Genomic DNA, 27,452 nt, shown 5'->3' with positions numbered 1-27,452 from the left:
CCACTCTTTTAAATCTGCCAGTAGAGGAGTGTGCACACTTCCTTTGGCAACAGTAAAATGAATTGAGTAAAATGCATGCTCATTCAGAGCACAGTTCTGATCAGTAAGAGCTTAATCGTCAGAATCAGCCACTTTTTTACTTCTGCTGTAAATGAGAGGTGTGCATAGTCATGGATGTTTTTACTGTAGTGTCATGGTAATGCCCCATGGCCACAGGTGCATACATACATACACACATAGATGTTGCATGTACACATAAACATTGCATTTACCATTTACTTGATTCAAACACGTACATTTTTCATAAAATAAAAAAGATTGCATCAGCACAGCTATTGCAATTGGTAAGTAAACCAAAAAACAAAATTGTAGATGTAATATATTTTATTTATTTATCATTCATATCAAATTTAGGGCATCACTTTTTTCTTTATAGTCACTTGCTCCACTCTCCACTTTTCCTCAGATTGTTTTTTTTTTCAATCCAGCGTCAGTTTTTGCACTGCTAGTTATTCCGTTACACATTTGCATTTTGATTGTTAAGACGAAAAACTCTGAATTCCAATGAGAACCATTTTTTTATTTAATAAATGCCAGCATGCTGTTTTCAAATGGATGGTGGATCATGCTGGGGAGTGTGTATTAGAAAGAGAGTGCTGTGAGAGTGTGATAAGAAATGGTAGTATTTATTTGAAGGACACAGCCCCAGGCCCCAGGATCTGTACATATCAGATATTATCAATTTCAGTTTTTAAGGCAGGAATTTTAGACTCTTTACTCTGAATAGTAAGGTGTGTACTTTGAATAGTACGAATGCTTAGATTATATTGCTGTCATTGGTTGCGCCACTTATGTTGTAGATTTTATATCCAAAAAATTGCTTCTTTTCCTGCCTATTCAGAATTTAAAAATTCTACAAATTTGATTAAAAAATGAATTGTCCTAATTTTCTGATTGCTAACATTCTGTTCATAACATCCAAACCACTTTCCAAAAAGTTTCTAAACTTGCTGCATTGTTATCTCAACCTCAGTTCAGCAGCAGAATGGCAAACAGGCTTCTGTGTTGAAAACAGATATGCCTCACTAATAAAAAAAACAGCAAATATATAATAACTTGCCCCTGTTAATAGCAACTTAACCAGTAATCAACTTAACCAGGTTTGTTAATGATAGTTAAAAATCATATTGTTTCTTGTGCATTAAAATTAATTAGTAACCAATTACTGAAAATAATTAAAGCACTGTAAATGCTCATATATATTTACAGCAAGTAAAACAGTATATCTTTATAATTGCATAATGAAGTTCCAAATTTATATTAGGAACTGAATAAATGACTATTAACATTTTAAAAAGTACATATTAACCACTTAATAATCTAAAGCATTATGAAACAAATGAGAATTAATGATTAGATGTTAAAATGATTTGTGATTATTCGTATGTCTTATAGTTATATATTCTGACGTTTCTTTTTTTTTGAACATATGAGCAAGCGTAGACTGACACAAAATATTTAATGCAGTGTGTCTGTGCCCCATGCTATAGGCAAAAATAAGCTGTTTTCCCATTTGCCTTAATGTTTCTTTCATGGCTGCATGTTCATTGGTCAGTGCCCAGCTGAAAATAGGACAGAGTACCAAGTCCAGCATGTAAGCATTAAAATGTTCACTTTTCCATCGCTAAACTAAAATAATGAGGTTTACCCAGACCAGTGGTTTTAGTGTATGTCCCTTGTACTTCCAGCCCCTCTCACTGGATTTCGTCTGATCCCTCAAGGAATGAGTTCTGATTGGTGTAGAAGGTTAGACTGAGTGTAGATGCAGCCAATGAGGAGTGTCATGTGTCATGATGAGTCACTAATTGTCTTCTGACGTAATTGTAAAATTACTATATTTATGCAGAGTGATTTTCTGATAGTGTGTGTGCGTGTGTGTGCGTGTGTGTGTGTGTGTGTGTGTGTGTGTGTGTGTTTGTATATATACTTGTTTTTATACACTTAACTGCAAGTTATTTATTTTTCAGTGTCAAAAATAACATTTATTTGACAGAAAATTACACAGAAGCATTAACAACTAAATAGAATATGAAATGGGAATAGAATTAGAATAGAATAGAAATAGAATATGAAATATGACCTGTTGCCTTTATTACAGGTTCCAATTTTCCATGCTTCTTATAAGCACCTCCAGTTCTAAGTGATAGGTTGCATTTTTTGCTTCGAAAACCAAGGTAATCCACTGGAACAATGACAGGCTTGACCCATTTTAATACACTATGCAATGCATTCTAGAAAATGAACATATTAATTCTACAGCAAGCTAACAACACCAAGCACACTGCTTGATGTACTTGGCAAGCAAAGAAACTGCTGTTATTCTCGGTGGACTGACCACCCCAGAGTCTGGAACATCTCTGTATGTGTTTGGGAATGCAACCAATGTCTAAGACTGAACTGAAAAATATTCCTGCAGATTTCTTTTAAAACCTAGAAGCAAGTCTCCTGAAAAGAGTGGAAGCTGTACTAAAGGCAAAGTGTGGATACAATAAATACTGAAAAAATGGGCGTTCAGTTTATTCGCTGAATTTTTTTGTTGTTTTCTACTTATCTTGAATAACTTAATAGCTGTTTTGACTGAAGATAAAAAATGACAGGATAGTCATTACATATGTAATACATACAGAGTATAGTAATATATACATGTAATGCAAAGTATTACTAATACTATTTACATGCACATGTACATATAGTATTTACTATTTACATATAGGCATATGTGTGACTCCTGTCCTAATATTTTATAAAAACAAATTTACGTGTCTGTGTGTGTGTTCTTGTGCGTAGCCACGATTTACACGCCTGCAATGTCTATCTCTCATTGCCATTGGAGCGTTGTGACAGCCTTAAGGGCAGAAACCTCCGCTCCCATCACTGTCACATAGCAATGCTAGGGGTCCAAGCGCCGCCGGGGGCTGATGTGATGTGACATGGAGGGTTTGTGTGTGTGTGTGTGTGTGTGTGTGTGTGTGTGTGTGTGTGTGTGTGTGTGTGTGTGTGTTGTGCCTATTCCGTCCTCTCTTCATAACCCCCACCACACACACGGATGCTCCGAGCACCCAAGGGTTGTCCATCCAAGTGGAATTTGTTGAAAAGATTGTGTGCATAATCAGAAGTGATTATACACACACACACGCACGCACGCACGCACGCACACACACACACACACACACACACACACACACACACATACACACACACACACACACACATAAACATGTGGTGGGGCACATGTTCAAACACGTACACACAAACCACATAGCCTTCAAACCAACATGACAGGTCATTTGCGCTTGCATGGGTTATGTTTGAGTTCGAGTGTGTGTATGCACATGCTCACACACTTCCTTTTCAGCATCTTGGAAAGGCTGACCACTGCTAAGGTGGTGTATCTTCATGTTCTGGTCAGGGATGAAACAGTAGAGTGTATGACATTGAGTCGAATTTATCACAGCATGTTGTATTGTTGTATTTTGACTTGCATGCTGGCTTATGGTTATTCCATTAGCTTGAGGATAACGTATCGTCACGATTGGCCCCTCCCAATCCAATCCATGTGCTTTTTGTTCACTTTTGATCTTCCATGTTTGTTTGTTATGGTTGTTAGTCCAGCCCCTTGTTTCGTCACTCCACCCCTGATTGTCTCCACCTGTGTTTCCACCTGTCCCTCATTTACCCTTATGTATTTAAGCCCTGTGTTTTCCCGTCTGGTTGCTGGTCTTTGTTCTGGTTGTACTGTTTGTATGTTTGATTCTGGTTTCTGTCATGTCTGCCCCCCCGATCAATCTGTGTTGGCTCTATGACCCTGGATCGTTTAGACTATGACCCTGGATTTGCCCATAATAAACGTCGCTTATCTCTGCATATGCGATATATATATATATATATATATATAGAGAGAGAGAGAGAGAGAGAGAGAGGATGTGTTCACTTATTTTCAGTCAGAATATCAACAAAACATCGTATGACAGGAGGTGTTCAAACTTTTGCATATTTATGTCATATCATGCATTTTGCATTTTGACCAATCAGTAAGCTCGACCTAACTATGATATAGATCATAACAGTGTCCCACTGGGGGCTGCGGCCTACAGGTTGAAAACCACTGGTCTAGAGCATTAGATTGGTACACTGTAAAGCACAGAAATTATATGTTTATAATGTTGGGTGCTCCAATAAACTACAAATGTAAACTTTAACATAGTAACACAAGGACATTTTTAGCCATTCCTTATATTTAAAAAAAATGTATTGAATTTTGACCAGAGATGCTGAATTGATTTGTACTTTAGTGGAAATTTTAGCATGAGATCAACACTTTAGCAAAATTGATTCAATTAGGAACCACCCTTAATGCGGTGCTTTTTAAACCACAACATTTCAGATGCTTTAGAAAACATTGTTAAAAAGAGCAGCTGCTTTCCTTTGCCACTAACACACAGTCGGACTGAGGATCACAAATCCCAACACTGTTACCAACCACACCTGTTATATGTACATTTGCTATACACTCGTGAATGATTTACACTTTTGTGTCATTGCTGTTCATCATTAGCAAATTAGCCATTAGATGCAGACTGCAAAAATGTAGTGTGACTGCAGCTTTAGGGTGCAGTGCTGTGATTGCTTATAAATTGTGTTAATGGCTTTGATCTCAGCAAGATTTCTTTGCCATCAAGCATCTTTCAGGATATGATTTCTTATGTGTAAATAGGTGCCAACTTTTTTTATTTCTGTTATGTGGTAGTGAAAGGCTGCTTAGTCTAGTGTTTATGCTTGTGTGTGTGTGTGTGTGTGTGTGTGTGTGTGTGTGTGTGTGTGTGTGTGTGTGTGTGTGTGTGTGTATACTTGTTTTACTACCCCTGTAAAAATCATGTCCTCCCAATGATGGTAATTGGTGGTCATCACATGAGCAATGAACATGTAGTGTTTTGGAAAAACTAAAAGAGCAGAAAGACTGCCTTTTGGATACTAAGGTTAAGGTTTGTTTGTTGTAGATGTAGTTTTACGTGGCATAGTAGTACAAAAATCAATGTCCTCACATGGAAAGTAAGACAAACATAGGGTGTGTGTGTGTGTGTGTGTGTGTGGGTGTGCCTGTAAAGCATTCTCAGGCTTTGTAAGGCTGCTGCTCTGCTGTGATAAAAGTACCATTAAATGGACAATACAGCCCCCGCAGAGCCTCACACACACACACACTTGTACTCACTGATACACACACTCTCACACACACACACACACACACAGAGTATGTCAGTTTTTTAGACAACTAAATTGCAGTGGCAGAGAAGGTGCTTTTTTCAAGATGTATATAGATTTTATGTTGCATCTAAACTTTCTCCTTCAGTTGAATCGACCTATCCATGCTAACCGCACAGATGCATTATTGCATAGTACCGAGGCTGGACAAGCTTTGAAGAATCTTCTGTAAGACTGGATTTGAAAAAGTAGTGTTAACAGCATACATACAGCTTTTGAACAGGTTCATAGATGTCAATGTTATATATCAGTATCTCAGTAAGGGGGATACATGTTCAAACACAAGTTGGTTAACTCGTTTGACATGTTGAACTGCAATATAAATGAAATGTGTATAATACGTTTCTCTGTACGTGATTTGAATTGTACAGAATGTTGGGAAACCTCTCTGTGTGGTTGACTGGACAGCAAAACAGGGAAGCAGTAATTATGTGATGTTCCTGTGGTTTGTGTAGTTTTGTTCAAGGACCCACTTTACCTTTACTTAGTGGATACAAAGCAAGCCTGAAAGCCTGTCAGAAGCTAGTGGGTGGCTTAAATATCAGCCATTATTCAATCATTCAATCACTGACATTGCCAGAAAGCATTACCAATAGAATGGGACACTTGATAGCAGCTTTACATGAACCTAAGGTCACTAGGCCCAGTGCCAAGCGTAGGCTAGAGGAGCATAAAGCCGCCCAGCATTGGGCTGTGGAACAGTGGAACTGTATTGTCTAAAGTGATGCAGCTCAGTCCAAAACGTTTAGGCTGAGTCATCCAGAACTAATCATCCAACATCTGTAGTAGGGCTGTACTTCATTGACATGCAATATTCATTGAAGTTGTTGGATATCATGATGACGGTGATGTGAGAAGCACTAAATTATTATTAATATAGTATGCCAATTAGTGGATGTAATGCTCTATCTAACCTCTCAAAAAAGCACTATTCACTATTCTGCAAAATAAAAAAAGAAATGAAAGTTATTTCTGTCAGAACTGCAAACACACTGAAAGGCTCAGACACAGTCAGCATTACCAGCTTTTTCTATAAATGCACAGAAAACAAAAATACATTTTTATAATAGACACACATGAATGAAAAATATATTTTGGGTTATTTGCTTACTTTTTTAATATGTTTGTTGTAACAGTAGCCACTACTTCTTCGCACACTTAAAACACAGTACTGGTTTTGTGAACAATCTTAATGTTTGATGTATTTTCACAGGCTTGTAGTTCAGGATGAAGTAGTGTTTGAGCTGTGCACATATGTTTTATAATTGTAGCTGAGCTCAGTGCTCTTGTTTTCAAATCCTCACCACAATGTTCTAGTACAAATCCTTTCCAGAAGAACAGAGGCTGTTACTGCAGCAAAGGGGGATAAACTCTCTATTAAGTCTGTCAAACTGAACATCTCACTGGCAGTACATTCAGAGACTTTCACTGCTGCCAGAAGATCTACGACACATGTCCACGCTAGCCATAGTGCAAGAGCACGTAGAATTTCCGCCTTCTGTATGCTGCCATGCTTTCTATCTCTATGTAAACCATGCACACGGCTTCCCTTATTGTTGGATGCACTGTGAAGCAAGCGTGCAACCTTATTCTTATTATCGACTTAATTTGTTTCATCGGAATACCAACTGAGACTGTTGTCCTAGTCATATATTTGCTTGTTTAAAAAGGTTACACAAGTTTTTTTACTTTATTACATCAAGTTCTCAAATGAATTCAGTGGCATCAATGAAAAATCAACAGAGCAGAGCAGATTAAATAGCAATAGTAGCAAACATATTTACATCACAGCATATTTTTTATCTCACATGTACAATTGTAAGCAAGTCATGGCACCCTTAACAAAGTAACTTTAAATTTGATGGGCTTAAAGAGTAAAAAAATATATAATAGTAATAAAATAGTCAAGTATTTTTTCGTTCTATCCAGTTAGTGTTATTGAACAGTAACATTTAAACTTGCTTACAAAGGCCAAAGAAAATGTAATAACAATTAACATTACTTTAAATGTAACCACTCTAAGTCCAGGCTACTAAAATAAGACACTTCAAATAACATTTCATAAACAGTTTTATTTTGAACAGATTTTTATAATCAAATGAGCATTATAAAATTGTATGGACGTTTGCAATTGGAAGAAACATTTGTAAAAACCTTGAAAATATATTTGTCCACAGAAGGCAAATTTCCTCTCTTTTCATAAGGTAAAAAATGCTTTGGCGCTCAGGGATGGGTGAGCGTTCTGGTAGACCTTTCATGTTGAGATTTTTATTTGTTTTATTTTATTTGATTTTATTTTTGAAATTTGTGGGTAGGGTAATTCAAAGTGATTGTTTTGTTTCACACTGCAGCCCAGAAGGATAAGCAGTTTAAATGGTGTCTGGGTGTGTGTGTGTGTTTTGTTTCGTTGGTGCTTTACATTTCTTAACACACATCAGTTTGGAACTTGAAATACACACAGTTCTCTGTTCAGTCACTTTTAAACACTGTTTTGTCGTCAACGTTCTATTTTAACAAGTCATGTTAACGCTTTACAACTAGAAATCTATGAAAATATGTGAATTCATTTGCCTTATGTCATTGATATTTAGCTCTCTAGTCTTTGTTCCAAAGAGACATTAATGTAAATGCATGTGACTGGATAAACTGTAGAACAGGAGTGGTACAGAAGCCTTGCTGGTTTGTGTTCATGTATGTTGCTGAAATGCAACCATTTTTCCCCTCACACACATGAACCCCTTAAAATCCCAGGCTTATTACATACTAAGGCTTGTTATTCAATAACTACAGGGACTTCAATGCAAATGGGTTGAACTATTCTTATGTTATAGAAATGTGTAATAAAACTTTGGGCCCACTTGCAAGTCCATGGTCATGTAAGGGGTTAATTGACAGACTCAGTCTGCTGATATACTTTGCTGGGTCCATGCCAGACCACAGCCCTCCAGCTCATGATCCCTGTAATAGAATTTGTGAGATAATGTTCAGTAAAATATTTTAAAATGTCAATAAGCAATAGATGATGCAGTCCTCATCAGTTGAGTTGTCGCTGACTAAAAATGAAAAACGTAAATTCAGTCTTGCACCTGTAAAGTTGTACTGACTGTGTTTATACTGGTAGCTGCATCATACTGAGTTAGTTTAAACACATACCTCTGTGATTTCTTTTTTCTTTGTTTTGACAGAACCAAGCTGAAGCTCATTATAAAGGCCATAAACATGCACGTAAACTCAAAGCCATCGATAACCAGAAGAACAAACAGAGGAACCAGGGAAGAGAGAGAGAAAGAGAGAAAAAGAAAGAGAGAGCGAGAGAAGAGGGGAAGGCTGGACACCTTCCTGCATTGATGGACAGCAGTGTGTTGGAGAGGCCAGGTGTGTTTATATAATACATATAAAAACAGTTTACACTAAATAAACTCACTAAAATTATTACAGCATGTAGACTACAGCTTGTGTCTATTAACTCCATAACACCAGAGAACAGTTGGCCATCTAAGTGAATTGTATTATTTGCTCTTTTGTCATTTGTGAATTTTTTCATCATTTCAAAAACTGAGGCTACAGATGGCGTCATTGTGCCAGCATGGACTTTCCTTTCTGCTTGTGCCTCCTCTTGATACTTGTGATAAACAAACAGTATAAATTAATCAGATGTAGCCATCTGTCATGAATGTATCGTGTGATTTCTGTGCAGATCGAATTTATTCTTTTTCAGACTATTTCACCAAATATTGTGTATGTGTGCATGTGGCTAAAGTGATGGTTAGTTTTTCAGTTTTCCTTGTTAGTCCAGATGTAGTCAGCCAGCCAAGACTGTTTGCTGTCTGAAGCTTCTTTAGGTTAGCACTGGAGCAACAAGCCTAATGTAGCCAATACGAATTGGAAGCTTATATTCCACCAAATAGTGCTGTGCAAACTTGTGTTGTGTAGCTTGCACAAATGTCTCAGCTGAAACAGATTGAAGAAATTACTAAGAAAGTTAATGAGCAAACATACTTCCGTAAGGTTAATATGAAAATTGTCCTAAGTTTGCTTTTTGAGTTTTATGTCATTAACGCATATGGAAGCTTATACCAACAAACCAAACTGTTTATAAAAATACATAAAAGTGTGAACAGATTTCATCATTTGACATGTATGCTTGTGCTTTTTTAGCTATTTAATATAATTTTGTACATTTTTAAAAAATAAACATGATATTTATGCCATTCAGTGTCAGCAACAAATTACATTACAACTCAGTTCACACAACACTGTTTGAGTCAGGTGTGCAGTGATTTAGGAATGCACTTTGCATGATGTTAATTTGTGTACATAAGCTTCCATTACTTGTGAGGTATATGAGCCTCTTAGCTCCAATGTAAAATTAAAGAAGCAAACTTCTTTGCAGATGGGGGAACGTGTATATTTAACTTTAATCCGCACTATTATGTAACCTCTTTTTTCAGCAATTATGTGTGACTCTCAGGTTGCACACTTGAAGCTGGATGAAGCCCATGCACAGGGCAACTCAGTCATGCTCACCCCCATCTCAGACTCCTCCTCCACAGACCCAGCACCACTTCAGTCCCCCCAGGTTTCTCCCAATTCCCAGCAATCAGTAAGCTCATGTGAAGCTGTCCCAGACCCACCTGCCCTGGGCTCAGATTCAGAGCCTTCAGACCAGCCCAAAGGAGACCAGGAACACGAGACTGGGGCAGAGCCAAACAGAGAGGGCCGGAAAAACAAACAGAATCTCCACTGTCCTGTCTGCAAAGTCACAGTCAACTCCAGATCACAAATGGATGCTCATTACAGCGGTAAGCGTTGCTTTTGGTATGTAGGCATTTTGCCTGATATGACCTGCTACCAATAAGAGCAGTTATTAGAGATGGCATAGATCTGATTCCCTTTGTCTGATATCAAAGAGGGAAAAGGAGTTAATCAGATCAGGCCCTGGAAAAATCTAGTGGTATAAAAAAAAATCCCATCAAATCAGCTGATACTCAAGCTTTTTGGCATTGGAAAGGAAAAGGTGGTATCATGCTATCTCTAGCGGTTATGAATCTTCCCACTCTCACTGCATTGTTACTAATTGGAGCCTACCACATTACCCCACATTCTGTAATCCCATTAATAATCCCATTATTGTTCATCCCAGCCGCCAAAAGTTTGCTTTTGACCATGAAGCACCGCAGGCTCATCTCCATGGCTAGGGCATGAACTTGGGCACTTGGGCTTTTGTCTCTAATAAAAGTTGGCCAGTTGGTTGAAGTAAATAATGTATATAATTTGCATAGTGGTGAACTTGTTGATCCAACTTATTGTACTTCAGATTGAGAGCCAAATGTGAAAATGTAACCTAAAAGTAGCAATGTGTTTATGTGTAATGAATCAGATTGACTACTTTGAAGGTATCTTTTCAAACAAACAGAACATTACAGGATGTTAACAATATGTCTAGTAGTATGGTTTGTGCTGATAGCTTATCATATGATCTCCATCATAAGTTACTAGAAATGGTATCGTTTTTAAAGTAATCAACCTTTTAGTGAACGTTTTTGTCATGATGCTCAAAGGTGAAGTTTGCACATATATTTGTCACAGACTAAAAAGATATTTAGTCCAAGATCTGCTGAAAAATTGGCATGGAGGAGTTCAAAATACTAGCTAACTAGGTAACTGCTTCTTTTAGCTTGATAAATCAGTGACCTTGCCTAGACATGGCCCTGTTCTGTGACATTGTAAAAAACTTGTTAACATATTGGGGCCTCCCGAGTGGCGCAATCATATAAGCATTGGTCCTATCAGGTGGTCGTGAGTTTGATGCCTGGTGATGCTACACCCATCTGTAGCTGGGAGTCCTAGAGAGCACAATTGACCTCACTCTCTCTGGGTGGGTAGTATGCCCCCCCCACTCAACGCACTGCTAGTCAGCACAGGTGTCTGTTGGTTGACGTAACAGATCTGGTGGTTGATGCTTTCCTCTGAGCGCGTTCAGCTGTCCAGTGACGCTGCATGAGCTTCAGTTTGAAAAGATGCAGTGACTGGTTTCACAGGTCTCGGAGGAAGCCTGTGCAAGCCTTCGCCCTCCTAGCATTGATGCCATCATGTAATTGGGGGAGTCCTAACTAGTGGGTGTAATTGGAGACGATTAAATTGGTGAGAAAATTGGGTTAAAAAAATTTTTTTTTAAAGTTGGCCATGTATTGATTGTTGCATTTAAATAATCTTTGACATCTACCTTTTTAAAACAAATACTACATTTTTAGATATCACAGAAACAGATTTAATGACCTGACAATCTGAGGACTTATTAAGTAGAGATTTCCTGAAGCACCCTCCTCCATTAAATATATTTATTAAATATTTGATTAGTGGATCAGACAGCTAATTAAAAGACTGTGACTCCGTGACTGATCCTCTTTAAATTGGATGCGACCAGGTGACAAGTCACTCCAAGGCCCCCACTGAGCAGAATTTGACATACATAGGCAAAGGAGGCAGGACTTGTGAGATTGCTTGCAAACAGTCAACTTGTTGTCACAAATGATACAATAAGTGCTATACACAGAAGTGAGAGATGTAGAACATTGGGACCAAAAAGTAAGCGCCCAAAAATATTATAATAGGGTGCTGGCTAAATCTCTCATTTTACAATGTAAAGAAATTTTCAGTGTTTTATTTAAGCGCAAACAAACTCGCCCATTGAAGGGACTTCAGTCAGACTACAGCTAAGTGACTAACTGTTTCACAGAAATCTATCCATGCTGACAAAGCAGTGACACACTATGGAAGCTGTCGGCAAGAAGATGTCTTCCATACATGGGAGATGATAAGTCTTTTTGTCGGCCCTTTCTTTATGTCTGAGAGAACAGACTTGTCTGGCTTTGAGAAAGTTTCAAGTCAGCGAACAGTCTAAATTTGCTCATTTATCTACAAGACAGCAGACAAAGTCATTTTAAGGGCATTTTGTTATTATGGTAAGTTTTAGGGCCAGTCAGTGTGTCAGTTGGCTGATTATAGGTAATATCAGTATCTTGTGGCTTTATCATTATCAGTGAAGATCCCACTGATAAAGCATCATTATTGAACAGCTTGTTTTATATGTAACCTAAATGTAACTTATGTATTTAAATAAAACTTACAGCCACCTAGAGAACCCCGACATTTAGCATGAAGCCTGTTTTCCTTGTGGGGAGGAGGAAGTTGGCTATGACATTAGAAAATGTGCAGTCATTCAGTATTTCACTGGCATGTGGTCAGTCCAGAGCTTGGTGGTTGTGCGTGTTGTGCTTTCTGCTGTTCCAGGTAGCCCTATCGTCTCTCCGCCTTTTGGCTTTAAACCCTCTCTGCTCGAGTCAGTGTGCCATTTGCCATGCCACGGCGACTGTGTGATTGGTCTGATTGATGTTGTCATGGTTACAGGCTCTAAGCACAAGCTGATGTTGGAGGGTCAGTGTGTGCAGCCTCGGCGACGGGGAGGGAAGGTGGTCTCCTCCCGCATGAATCCCCGTTCTAAGCGCCATGGCAACAAGAACAGTGCCACCTCCAGCAGCCAATCGTATCATTGCGATGTGTGCGATATAACTGTCAACTCAGAAACTCAGCTGAAACAGGTTAGTTTGCTAAATTAGGTTTAGCAACTTCAAGCTTGTAAGAAAAACACTGAGTATTTCTACAGGTATGGGAGAAACTTGACAATGCGCATTTAATAATGCATGAGTACATAAATGAAGTCAAGTTTTTGTTTGCTTGTTTGTTTTGTCTTTTTGAGACGACATAACATACCATCTTTTTAGCACACAGCCCTTTTGCAAATATTATGCTGTTTGTGTGGTTGATACATAAAAACAAACTTTCAAGTTTGGTTGATATGTTTAAAAATGTCAACCAAAACATAAATTTCACACTGCAAGATTGTTCTGAAGATAAAAAAACTGTTCTTGCATATTTATATGTTTAATGTATATTTATATATACATTGTGTATGATATAAAGTTTGAATGCCCCTGGCTGAATTGGTTTTGTTGATTTTCTAAGTAAAAGTTAAAACATGCTCAATTTAAATTTTTTTTTTTTGCAAATTTTTACTTTAAATTTTTATGGATCTGTTGAGTTTAACATTGGAAAAAAAGAAAACATACAAAATAAATTGTGCCATAACTTTTGCACAGACCACGGTTTTCTCCATTATTAAATTGAGTAAAATAAAGAGAAATTGTGACTTAAAATGTGCAGAAGTGTGTTCTCTGTAGAGGATGTGTTAACTTATTTTTATTTAGAAAATAAACAAAACATGAAATTTGACTAGGGGCGCTAAACTTTTTGCATACGGCTGTATATATGCTATATACATTAGGACTGACAAATGACTATAATAATCAGTTGCGATTAATCAGATTCTTTTGTGTAATTAATCGCAATTAGTTGCAAACAAGTAATCTGCACATGCCACTATATATACAGTACTGTGGAAAAGCAGGAGAACAGCCTTCATTTATTTAATTTCCAGCCAAAACAGCAGCACAAGATATGAATGTTTCTAGAGATATGGTTAAAGATTAGACAGTATTTCACTAGCATAAAGCAGAGGAAGTTCAGAGCAAAATAAGTGTAAAAACGAAAGTTCCTAAACCTCAAACTCAAACAACGATTAAAAGATCCAAAGAAAATGGGATGCCTAGCAACCACCTGCAAGTCCTGGTAGACCACCAAAACTGTCCCCATTAGATTAACAGCACTTCAAATCTTTCATCTTTGAGAGAGAAGATAAAATCCACCAGTGTTCTTCCACTATGAGAAGACGAGATTAAGCGTCTGAAAGGATGTGTATCTGAGCTGAAGCTCAAATTCAAAGATTTATTTAAAAAACTGAAAGCAGGTCTTCTGCAAACAATGAAAGCAGTAATAAAGGTAAAGTGTGGGCACACTAAATACTGAAAAAATGGTATTATACTTAGTTGCTGTGGCTTTTGTGTTATATTGTAAATATATCTTTTTTCTGCATTTTTCTAACACTAAAAATGTTTTGGCTGAAAAATTAAATAAAGTGTGATCTCTAATTTTTGCACAGTCCTGCATCTGTGCGTATAGTACTAGTCAAAAGTTTGGAAAAACGCAATATAAGTAAAAATCACTTGGAACAATGAAATGCCATTTGGGAGAGCAAAAGAAATCATTTAACAAGTCAAGATATCTTTTTTAGGTGCCTTTTTTAAGTCCCATTTTGCCTTAATGCTGTTTTACACAGTCTTGCTTATTTGTTTTGAATAAGTTTCCTTTTCATTTAACAATAAGGCTTTAGATTAAATTGTCTTTAAGATTATGAGAAATATACATTCAGTTAGGAGTGTCCAAACTTTTGACTGGCTCTGTGTGTATATAGTATTGATATCTATGTATATAAACTGATTTGCTAAATGCTACAAACTGTGCTTATATAAATGCTACCGCATGCTATCTGACCTAGTTTGTCCTCACTGCAGCATATGAGCAGCAGGAGACATAAAGACAGACTGGCAGGAAAACCCCCCAAACCAAAGTTCAGCCCTTACAACAAGAGTTCAGCCAGCTCAGTGCTAGCGGTGAGTCACAACACACACAGTCGCAGACAACATTCACCCTTAAGAGTCTCTCACCCATCACTTCAGTTTTCTGCACACTAGAAGATGCAAACTTTGACTTAAAACACTGTGAAATCCTGTTGACTTCTTGAAATCAAGTATGTTCCTAATTTAACTCATGATCACTGAAGTCGTCTTAAGTAGTGTATGTTTGATGGATCAGAACATTGCAGAATACCAGTTTTTTTAACTGTTTTTTCTTTAATTGAAGTGTTTAAATTATGGTTGTCTTATGAATGTCTTACCACTTACTCAAGCTTCACATGAAACCAGAAGCCTAATTGCAAACATAATGCAACTTTTATTCAGGGAAAGTTTCTAAATCAGTCGCACAACAGGTAAAAAAATAAACTACAATCGTTTTCATTCATTTTCTCAAGGCCATTTTTCAGCCTTTCTTAAAATTTCCCTTAGAAATAAACTTCCTTCTTTTATTGCCACTTTAAAGTTTTATATATATAGTTTTATATATATATATAAATGACCCATGTTCTAGTTGGCTATCCTGTGCATTCCAGGCTGAAAGACTCCTTAAAACTTCATCTGAATGGGCAGGGGCTACAGGGACTCCTGTTGGCTGAATAGGTGGAAATATGTAAATAGATGGATATATGTAAATTCAATATAATTGAATTCAAAACAGCCTGTTTCTATAGCTTTGTTTCCCTATATGGACCGTATGGACTACAGAAAGACTGGTACATTTACAAACTACATCAAGCTTTGTAATTAAAACAGGAAAATTCAGTTTACCATTTAACCTTTAGGGAAAGTTTAGCTTTTCCACACGTCTCTTTTCATACTGTGACAGTATATAATGTGCCAAAATTTAGAGAACTTTGGATCAGGAAGAGAAGACAAGCATACAACAAAATGATACTATAGGTGTATTGCTAATCTAGATTGAAGCATCTGAAAGGTGATTTGAAAGCAATTTCTCTGGTTGCAATACTGAGGAAACACATGTGAATGTGATAAAGAAAGGATCCTTGATATCAAAGTTTGGAGCCACTTGTCTTGATGCACAGTGCTAACCCAATATACACATATTTATCTGGTAAATTTGCACTGTATATTGAGGAATTATACCAGCTGTGGAAACCAGATGTCTGCGCATTTATTGAAGGTTATTTACACCTTGCATCAATGTGGACTGCAGGCAAGCAACTCTCTGATTATACAGCCATATTGTTGTAACACAACAGGTGTTGTCATGAAATAAGCATGGACTTCTCTGACGAAGACGTTGATTAGATGGCAGCATATGTTGCTCTAAAATGTATATATTTCTTTCAGCATTAATGGTGCCTTAACAGATGTGCAGGTTACCCATGCCATGGGCACTAATACAGTACCACCATACCCTCCCATGGTGGACCAGAAAACAGAACGTTCATTATTTACATGAATATTTCCATGACTCATCAGACCACAATACATGTGTTCACTGTGCACCGGTCTATTTCAGATGAGCCTGAGCCCAGAGAAATGGGTGATGTTTTTGGACGTTGATGACTTCCACTGTGCATTAACTTGCGTTTTGTGGATGAGCAGTGGTTTGTCAAAGTATTTCCACAGAAAGTAAGCAGGATTTTAATGCAGTGCTATCTAAGGGATTGAAGATCATCATCATTCAGTTGTGTTTTTTTCCCTTGCCCTTTCCACAGTTATCTACGCTGAATTGTGGTAGACTTAAGCTATATAAATGACAGATGGTAGCACCCCAACAATCTCTCAAGTCTTAATAAATCTTAATCTCCTGAACTTTGTAAAACTTTCAAATTTTTAATAAATTTTGTTCCAGTATGCTTCCGTGTTTACAAGCTCTAAATGAGCTTTGATAAAATATGCTAAAAGTTTCAGGCTTATTAATTGGAATTAGCTAAAAGTCTGAGTCAGCCTTACTGACTCAACAAATGACCAAAGATGAAACAAAGCGAAAAACTTATAGCTGCAGCAAACATGAGTGGCCTGCGGTACACACTAATCCATATACAGGGAGGACAAACATGCAATGAGACACTTTTATTTTGTTATTTAAAATACTTCCTGTCCATGAATCCACTTTAAGTTTACACACATATTGAGCCAGCTTCATAAAACTAAGTGGCAACAGCACTTCAGCGCTTTAAATAAGCGCTGTTCAGAAAGGCACTGTGATTAGTGCACAGTGTCTCGGTGTCTTTTTAACACTGTGTTATTTTCACTGGTGTCCAAGGCAAGAGCTAGTCAAAATGCACATGTAATTGAGGTCATACATATTAAAGGCTCAGACCAAGTGAAGAAACAAAACCAAAGAAAATCTGAAAATATGAATTTTAAGGAAAGAACTGTTGAAAATAATAGTCATGTGGAACATAAAAATGTGGCAGAAAATGCAACATTAGCTGCTATGGTCTGTCAAAAGTGGGCAGGACAGAAAAAGAAATGGGAAAAATGCATCCAGATTATTAACGGAAGTCCCGGCGCACAGATACAACAAACTGTTTAACTTTTAATCAGGTTTAATCAAGTTCCTTTATCAGAAAATGTTTTTGATATTAGAAAAAATGACATGCATAAAAGGTATAACATCTTAAAATTCAACTTTTAAATGCAGAAATGATATTTTAACAAGCAAGATTTCATTTTTCATTTTTAAGAATTCAACCCTTTTTCCAGTTCATTATAATTGCAAGAACAATTTTAATAACATCAATGAAAGTTTAAAATATAAATCTTTTACACACAGCTAAAATTTTTATTGATTGTACTGAAATTCTAATTACCTTTTGGCTTTACTGACAAAAAATTCTGTTTTTACATGTGAAAATTAAATTTCAGCTAGTAAATATTTAAATGATATCAGCAAGACTGACTAGTAAAAAGTTACATTTTTATTTGTAAGAAATAAATGTTCACTTGTGATAACTTTCACATGTGTAAATAGAATTCTTTTGTAAAATTCATTGTATATATTACAGTATGACTAGTAAAAAGTATTTTTTTACTTGCAAGAAATTAATGTTTACTAGTAAATGTCTCAACGTCTTAAATGTCTTAAATGTCTGAATCTGGCGGTGCGTTTTAGGAATCTGGCCAAATGTCTTTTGACATTGTTCTTAAAAATAAAACAACAATTTAATTAGTTTTTTCCAGCATTGTGATTCAGTTTTCACTCATTCCTGTAGGCCAAACAGTCTTTAATCCTTCTAAGGTTACAAAGGTCTCTCCGATGGATTTTAAATTTCATCAGAGGGTTTAGAGTCAGGAGACTATGCCATGAATACATTTCACCTCTTTCTGAGAAACAAGTCTTGAGTAATTTTATGGCATTTGTGGTGAAGCGGTAGAGCGCTTGCTCAGCATCAATAGGGCCCTGGACTCACATATTCAAGTTCTTTAGGAGGTAGTCATGGGCTGGCGGCTAGGGAACCAGTCTTGTGACAAGAAGGAGCCGATAGTACATGACTGAAGTGCCCTTGAGCAAGGCATCTAACCCCCAACTGCTCTCTGGGCACTGGGGATAGGGCTGCCCACCGCTCCAGGAAAGCGTGCTTATGGCCCCCTAGTGTTTGTGCATTCACGAGTGTGTATGTGGTATTTTGCTGCACGGATGGGTAAAATGCAGAGGTGAAAATTCCTCGCTGTGGGACTAATAAGGGTCAATTAAATAAAATTTTGGCTGTATGTTTGGGGTTGTAGTCTTATAGAAATGTCAGTCTTTTCCACAGTTTGAGTTCTTGACAGTGTTTATTTTTCTCTAATACAGTACATCACTCTATTCATGTTTCCTGCCATGTAAAACCCCAGTACCGTTTGTAGAGAATCAGAACAATCTCATGATGCCCCTAACTCTATACGTCATAGAGTGGTCTTTTTTAACAACAGAGTTTTGCCTGTGGTATAGGAATGGAGACAACAGTGCAATTCACTACTTATTGATCTGTTAATTCTGCTGCTTTCTGGTCATTTTTTCACTACTTTCAAGTGAGTGCTGGCTTCTCTTTTACCTTCCCTATTATAAAGATGGAAAGCTTTGGTTCCCAATACCAATAGCACGTTATCAGTTGCAATAACAGGGATGTTGTATGTTTAAGCCATGTTTAAGGTGTTTGCTAGGCCTCTGTACCTTTTTCTATTCAGGAAAATCCTTCACGTTCACCATGATTGTTACTTGAGGTGAAAAATCTTCCCAACTTTCCAACTAATGGCACTACACAAGTCAAAAGACATTAAGTATGTACATGTATAGATATAAGAACTGGAAGTGTATTACATAACAATAACAGCAGTGTCTAAACTTGTTTCACTGCACTGTAGAGTTGCCTTCATAGTACAGTTGAACTCTCCATGTATGAACTGTTCACACGCTGCTCATTCACGCCATCACTGCGCCCCATCCCGTTTCTCTCTTTGTAGAATGCGGGGTTGGCTGGTCTGTTGGGCGGGGCTGGCTCCGCCTTTGGGGGAGTGTATCACCCCTACAGCCTCACCACAATAACTCCTCAGGTGAGCCCGGAGGTCACATCATGTCCAAACCCCAAAGGCTCATCTGTGATGAGGGCAGGTTAGGTCAGAATCTCTTTTTGTGGACCATGTACATAGCTCCAACTATTTGCAAGGTTCTAATTCTGGTGTATTTTATGCACTTTTAGAAAGAAATCTTTGTAAAAAAAAAAAAAAAAACTTTAAATAATGTGATAGCTGGGCATAAAACAGATTATTGTTCTGTTAACTGTTTAAAGTTCTCCTAACTTAAAATTTTTAAGAGAGTACAGACACAAGTTAAAATTTTTAACAGTGTATACTTAGAAAAACATAGTGTTTTTCATAAGAACACATCACAATAGAAATTGCCAGCCTCTAATGGCAATATAGAAAACGAACCTGAAAAATCAGGAGAAAGTAGATCAGTAAAGGAGACCAATTCAACAAAGAAATGGCTTTGCAGAGTGAAAAGAATAGCAGGTGTATAGACACTGAGCACCACATATATATATATACAGGCAGAGCTCACAATGCGCGTTGATCTATGTGATGACACATTGTGCCTGAACATAATGTTCAATTTTGCTTACTATGCAAACTGTGTGTAGTGCCGCCCACTACCTGCTCACTCAGGAAGCACAGTGTTTTAAAAGGTGAATTTTAAAAGGAGCCTTCAATAAGCTCGAGACAAGACAATGAAAGTAACAAAGAGAAAGCATGTTAATAAACAGTGTTCTTTCATACAGAAACATTCTACAGCTAAGAAAATAGGTTGTGAAATCATAACAAACTGCAAATGCAGAAAGTACCTGCATCATATCATAATTTTCCCCACATCTTTTTCACATGTTTATCTGGCCCAGAGAGTTTAAACACTGTTATTTTGTTAGTAAACCTTTTTTTCAGCACATGCTCAAGGCTCGTGCAGCTGTCTAACCCTACGTCTGCGGACACTGTTAAAGAAAGTCTCTCAACATGTCTTTGAGACGCTAATGCAATGTAGGTGCACTATTCATCCATGCATAGTGGACACACTGAACTACAGTTGACATGTATTTATCCAGCTGTCAGTCCTAAACCAAGGCTTATTTTGGATTTAGATATTTCTGGCTACAATGATAGATTGCCAAAATAAACAGTCTCATTTGTGTATTCCAGTAGTGAGAATTATTTGAATTTATACCAGCTATACAACCTCCCCCATCCCCATGCATCCCACACTTGCCACGAACACATTCACTAAATTAGAGGCAATACTGTTCATTGCTTTAGATTTACTGTTGTATTATCATTCATTTATCCATTATATGTGTTTTTGTTTTTCTCTCTCAGACCAAATTAGCCCTTCAGAAGGAGCTGTCCAAAACCTTGACCGCTGGCTTTCTACCTTCACCTCTGACCCCCGCGACCCTCTGCACCATGGCAACAAATCCTCTTACCTTACGCCACACCACCGGGCCGACCACCATTATTCAAACCCCCCTGCTTAGCCCTGCCCTCTTTAGACCTGCCCCTGGACCCCTGAGGGCAGCACATGCTCCAATCATCTTCTCTCCTTATTAGCCCCGCCCACCAGAGACTCTGCATTATAGACTCGTAAGAAAACATGAAAAACTTTGTGGAAACTTTATTATGGAGAAGAACTGCAAAGAGGTCACTCAAGAAGAGGTTATCACTGAAATAACTATGCAGCCAGAGAGAGATATACACTGACCATTTAGGAAGAGCCAGCTGTGTACTACAAAATATGAGCCAGTCACTTAAATAGTTCCAACAGAAACACCAGTTAGCTTGGGGTCAAAAATATTCTGGTTTGAGTTCCCTTTTGAACTGCTGATCTATTCGTGCTCCTTCAGCAAATGCATTCTTTCATATTGACTGTTGCTAAGTTGAACAACTTTCACAAAATGTTCCCAAAAGTCCCATTCAACCTGAAATTAGGCTGGATTTTATTGAGCTGCGTTGTGTTGTTTAGCTAATTGAAAGTAGTCAGGCTGTAAACAGCAACACTTTTGCCACCATGCAAACGTTAGTTACAAAAAAAAAAACTATCTTAAGGCTGGGTTTACATAGTGAAACTTTCATGCATTTCATGCATTTTGATACATTTGATGCATAGTTGCATGTTGTGAGTTGTCTGCACCATAATATCTGTGCAACCTGACAGTGTAATTTACATATTTGCAACATTTTTTAACATCTTATGTGTTTTTCCTGCTGTCCTTGCCATTCTTTTAATTTCATATCTATATGTCTGTAAAATATGGGTGCACCAAAATAGGAGAAATTCTAGCATAGCAGTTCACAATAACATCAGGCAAAAGAATGAACACTGGCTAGTCAACGCTGACTTTACTTCACTAAAGTTGCTTATAAGTTTCACTGTGCAAAGCCAGCCTAACAGTGTGGTGTTTCACATGCGTACAAATGTGAAATTAATAACGCACTTGAAAAGGTATTTTGACAAAAGCTGAGTTGTGCACTACAGTTTCTCCTTAGGTTGAATGGGATTTTCATCAGCGTGCTGTAAAGCTTGGCCTGCTTTCCTTCAGGCTCTGGTAAGCCTGTCCATACACTCCTCTGGTGCTTTCAAGGCGTATCTATTGATGCCAAGGATACTTTAGTTTCCTCTTCCTGTCTGGTCAGTTGCAAAGGACCATGGGTACCTCCTGTCTCCAACAACGAAGATGGGTCGTTTCAGAAGGAGGGAACCAATGTGAAGTTTTAGTTTGTGTTTTATCGTTTTTTAGCTAGTAGAGGTGCTTTAGGAGTATTCTAGTGTTCATAAGGCAGATGCCAAAATCCCTTTACTTGATTTATTGATATTGTTGGCTTTTTTTAAAAATATGTAGGATAGAATAATAGGCATAGTCAGAGATGGAACAGCAGTTGTGAGGGGGAAAATGAGGAACAGAAAGCTATGAAGAGTTAGAAGTGGGACGCAATGAAAAGTTGTTATTTTGCTTGTTCTCACACTTGCAAATGTGCACTATACGGTGAGGGCTTTACCGTATTAAGTTGAAAAATAACAGTGCAGTAAGGGTTTTTTTTTTAAGCTGCCATAAATGGTATTTGGTCATTTTTAATGGGCAAAAATTGGCAGTTATTTGTTAAGTAAATCAATTTAAAGGAATACACCAGTGTTTTTAACCTATTCTCTGTCTGCTGCAGTTGTAGCATATAGGCAACTACCACAGACAATGATTTCAACATAGTTGCCTGTTCTTATGAAACAGAATTAGGTGACTCTGTGAAACCAGGTCCAGCATCAGGGAGTTATTTAGTGTCTCAGTGCCCCATTAACCAGTCATCATGCCACAGTAAACCTACTACTTTTTACATGCTTCTATAGCGGCAGGACTGAGAACTAAATGTAGCTCTGGACTTTTGTCTAGACCAGTCCACGGCAACCAAAGTGACCACCTCCATCCCTGGTGGCAGAAGGCTAAAACAAAGTGAAACTTCCAAAATTGGTATTTGGTGATTTGCTTTATATGTGACTCTCTTGATGAGTCTCTGCCGAATGTATGGCTTTGGTCAGATCTACCATACATTTCTTGCCCCATAATTTCTGTGTCGTGTGAATACATTGCCCCCCTTCTCGCCCTCACCCTCCATGGTTTTTGGATGCACCAGGCCTCCTTGAAACTCACTTATAACAGCCAGTTGCTGAATTTTATGAAGATTTGTTGACTTGTATAGCACAAATTTGAAACTATGGCCGTTCCACTCAAACACTACATGTGTTAGAATGAGATCGACTCATAGAACTCTTACCAAAGCTGTTCTTTAGAAGAGGTTTTATCCAAGTTTTTAACACTGGAGCAACTAAAAACACAGTTCTGCGCTTTCGCTAAGGTGCCCACTCAAAGTTTGGCTTCAGCTTAAATCGGGCACACCTGATTTAGGTTATGAGGGCCTTTAGAGGCATCTGAATATCAGGGACAGATGTGTAGGATCTGAACTCTCCAGGGTGGTAATCTTCAGGATCAGGATGGGGCAGCCCTATCCTAAGGTTTTCTTGAATATATGGCAATCAGAATACTTCGCCAGCACCACTGTGTTAGTAAACACTAACCACAAGTTCTTCCCTTGTAAAAACGAGATTATATGTATAGCATATACATACAGATATATCTATAGCTAAATAATCTACTTAAGTCTTATTAAGCACAAACAATAACTGAAGGAACATACCAACTGCCCATTGGCTTCTTTTGCGAGCCAGTTATAGCATTGTCTATTCTTTTTTACAGAGAAACATGTTAAAATTATTGACCCTTGTACAATACAGATGTGACAGAGATTAGTTTGAAAAATGCTGTTGTATTCCTTTTATTTCTTCCTCTCACCCTGTTATCCAAGATACTGTTTTCTTCAGCCATTGACAATCAGTTCCAGTCAGACAGGCTGTTGGAAGGCTCTCAGTAGAAGATGCCCTTAGATATACCATGGTGAAGGATCATCAGCCCTGACCCAGGCCCTAATCTTAAGCTTGATGCATGGAAAAATGAAGACCATGCATGAGAAGGCATCTTCTACAAACACCTGGCGAGAGGAGAGAAGGGAGAAGTACATTTTCAGGGACAATAAAACAGGTAAATGGGATAAAACACAACTGTTATGGAAGCAGAAAGCTACTTCACACATATACACACAGCCATATATTTGTTAAGCTGAATCTAAAGCAAGTCTTACACTTACTCTGAAAGAGCTGAGACATTGTCACACCTCATTTGCATCCATTTCTATACAATAACGCATCGTATCAGTTGGTATTGGGAGAACTACATCATGTTGGCTTTAGAAACAACATGTCATTGCAGTTGTATCAGAACCTTGTAGCTTCTTTTTGTTCCCATTTTTACTTTGAATGCTTTTTACCAATTCATGATGAGTAAATTATCAAAAATTACTTGGAATACAATCTTTAATGTACATTCAAGTTAATAATGTTTAATATTCCTTTTAATATAAACTTGCCGTTTCAGAGATACAAAGTTTTGTTGTGTCATTCATATTTTCCTTTATATTTCAGGAAATAGCACAAAATAAAGTCAATTTTACAGTATGTCAAAGTAAAAACACTATCCTTCCTACAACATGACACGTTTTGCTAAACAATTGCACCTTACTGTAATATTTTGTCATAACGAAGCCTAATAACAGTGCCATAAGGGATGCTACACAGTTTATTAAGTGGTATGTGCAATACAAAGTCTTTTTACCTTTTATTAGCAGTTCTGTGTCCCTGAACCTCATCCCTGTGTCATCTGATTTCTTAATATATTAAGCAATTTTACTGGTGTCCTATGAAAGAGATACAATGTGTTTGAACTACAGTATGAGGAGATCATATACAGTTCTGTGCAAAAAGTCAAAGATCCCCCTGCCCCAAGTCAAAATGGCCATTAAGTACATATTATTTTTCAGGATATGTTTTTAAAGAGAGAGAATATGAGATGTACTTGCATAAGGAAGGAGAAAGTCAAATGAGAATAAGCAAAAAAAAAACAGACTAGACTTTGGAGGTGTGGAAAAATATCCTTGCAGATTTGTTTGAAAAACTGAAAGCAAGTCTCCTGAAAAGAATGGAAGTTGTAATAATGGAAAGAGCGCATACAGTAATTTCTGAAAAATATCATACTTATTTTCCTTTAACTTGCTGTGTTGTATTATGTCCAGACTGACAGGTCAATCTGATTTTTGTAATATCCAGACTGCATCCATATTGATTTTTGATAGCCTGGACAACAAAAAAAAATCACATGAAATCCAATTTGGATGTGGTTTTCAATGTAATTCCAATTGAATTTTTACAGATGTGTCTCAGTCTGGAGACTCTAGGCCATTTAAAGCTGATTTAAAAGTGCCTTTTGGGTCCCTCACAACATAATAACATCAGATCCAGAGTGTCGGAGGTGCTGGGTATTCATCAAGAACCCCAAAGATTCATGCTCATCCCAGAGAACTTTGAAGAGTTTGGAGAGGGAGATAATACACCCCCATCTCTCCAGCATCCACGTTTGAAATCCCTGTCACCAACATAGCTGCGTCGTTACCAGCCCAGGCAAATAGCTTGATGATGTCTGGACAAATAAATCTGAACCGATCACCTGCAGAAACCAGTGCAGACAGTTGTCTCAAAAGGTCTGATTTGGGAAACAAATGCAGTTTGCCTGCAGTCTGAACACAGTCTTAGAGGCTTCATGGCATTTTCTGTTTTATGCTTTGTTTCCTGACGTTGAAATGAACACTTACTGGCTGTTTTGCCTGCAATTAAATAAATGAAGGGTGGTCTTTGTCTTTTACACAGTACTGTATGTACTGTAATACAGTTTGGGACACTCATACATACCTTATTACAGTATGAAATGATTTATACTGTAATAAAGTATTTGGAGGTCGTATATACTGTAATATGAAGCTGCTATCATCTCCCATTTCTCTGTGATTTTATAACCTCGTTGTGCAGTAGAATATTAAAGGATATGAGCTCATATGTTCTGAGTTGTACTGAAACCTCACCTGTTGTGTCTCTGCTGGATATTTTTGGGTATCCTTTGCAATAATGTAAAGCCATTCATAGAGATTTTGTGTATAGTATATTGTTGTAATTGGTCATATAAAAAAACAATGCCGTTACAGTTTTCTCTCCTGCTCTGATTTCTTACATTGTCTGGTGTCCTTTTTTGTGTTTATATGGAGATTCTCTTCATATCCGAGTCAGACACTGACCAGGATATTTTAACTATGGCCGCAAAAATATTAAACTCTGTCAGATTTTAGCTGTAGGTTTTCAGTGAAATGCTCCAGTGCACATTTTATTGATTTGTGGTTTCAATCTGGCAGACCTTATAGCCTGAACAGTTCATGATGAACTATGGGGTGTTTGGGTCAGTAATGGAGTTGCACTATTAACACTCCATATCACGATCCTCCTGCTGTTATTTGTGGTTGTGATAAACTTTGCATTGTATTAAAACATACTGGTGAATCAGTAGTGTGGCATGATTAACGCCTGACCCGCATTATTCTTGACCAAGATACTTTACTTTTGTTGGATTTTGTGAAGATTAGATGGGATTCATCAAACACCCACAGAACTCAACTGGAACAATGATTGGTCAGTATGCTGACAGCACACAGTAAAGAACGCTGATTGGTTACAGGCTCATTCTGAGATATCAGTATTGTAAAGGTCAGTATCACAATAACGAATGATGTGTAATGCAGGCTTAGTTGGTATTAACCTCAAGACATGAAGCAAAAGCATCTGAAATTAGTAACAAATGCTAAAAGAGTTGGTGGCAACACCCAAACAGCTGAAGACGAGTGACTCAAAGTGAGAAGAGTTTCTTGGTTCTGAAAGGCCATCCATTTACCCATTATAATAAAAAATAAATGTTTAGATGCTGAAGTCCAGCATTTATCGTCTCAATACTTTACACCAGATCTCCAGACCGCTGCTGTCTTTTTCCTATTTCCAATTAATATGAATTCATTCATTTTGTACACTTAATCTCTGTGAGATCAAAACACACCAGGTGCCTTTTACACTGGGGATATATTGTGACGAGTGGAAAAATAGAAATGATTCAGAATGACATTACATTAACATTCATCAAAGTAAAGAGCAGCGACTATAATTTGAATTGTACATTGAATGGTAGCAAAATACCAAGACCAAATTCTACCAGCCGTTATTACCTGAAGGAACATCTGAAGATGGCCACGTCATCCAAACGATTAACTTCCTTAGTTCGTGAAGATGTTCCACATTAGCGTTTTTCTGTAAATGCACACTCAGTGCATAAATTAACATTTCAAACTGCGTGCTTGACCTTTGCGTTGCACTTCAGGCAGCCGTAAACTAAAGCCCTTCTCTGTAACCCTCAAGCATTTGTTGGAGTTGTTGGAGTGCTTATCCACAGGAGCAGCTTTACCAGCCACTGAAAAGATTTTTCTCCACTAATGGCAGCAATGATGATTATTTTTAGCCTTCTCTCTGCTTTCTTTCTCTATCTGAAGACTCTCCAGCGCATTAGAAGAAAA

At 37.6% G+C, this 27,452-nt stretch overlaps 1 protein-coding gene across 4 annotated transcripts in view; it reads left to right on the top strand.

Moving 5' to 3' along the window:
• The window catches only part of LOC108431394 (zinc finger protein 385C-like), a 146,282-nt gene extending 120,239 nt beyond the window's left edge, over window positions 1-26,043 (top strand). For 2 of the 4 annotated variants that reach the window (XM_017704495.2, XM_017704499.2), the window contains 6 exons: window positions 8,505-8,694; window positions 9,771-10,121; window positions 12,730-12,920; window positions 14,790-14,888; window positions 19,329-19,418; window positions 20,730-26,043. In XM_017704495.2, the coding sequence (XP_017559984.1) occupies window positions 8,505-8,694; window positions 9,771-10,121; window positions 12,730-12,920; window positions 14,790-14,888; window positions 19,329-19,418; window positions 20,730-20,960 (1,152 nt within the window). In that variant the 3' untranslated portion in view covers window positions 20,961-26,043. Of the gene's footprint in view, window positions 1-8,504; window positions 8,695-9,770; window positions 10,122-12,729; window positions 12,921-14,789; window positions 14,889-19,328; window positions 19,477-20,729 lie in introns of all 4 variants that reach the window. The other 2 variants (XM_017704496.2, XM_017704497.2) reach the window with 2 other exon arrangements.
• Window positions 26,044-27,452: the final 1,409 nt, after the last annotated feature.

The sequence above is a fragment of the Pygocentrus nattereri genome, chromosome 13 (assembly GCF_015220715.1).
Source record: "Pygocentrus nattereri isolate fPygNat1 chromosome 13, fPygNat1.pri, whole genome shotgun sequence".
Classification (NCBI taxonomy): domain Eukaryota; kingdom Metazoa; phylum Chordata; class Actinopteri; order Characiformes; family Serrasalmidae; genus Pygocentrus; species Pygocentrus nattereri.
Note: the sequence above shows the minus strand (reverse complement) of the source record. Positions and strands in the feature narration are given on the sequence as shown.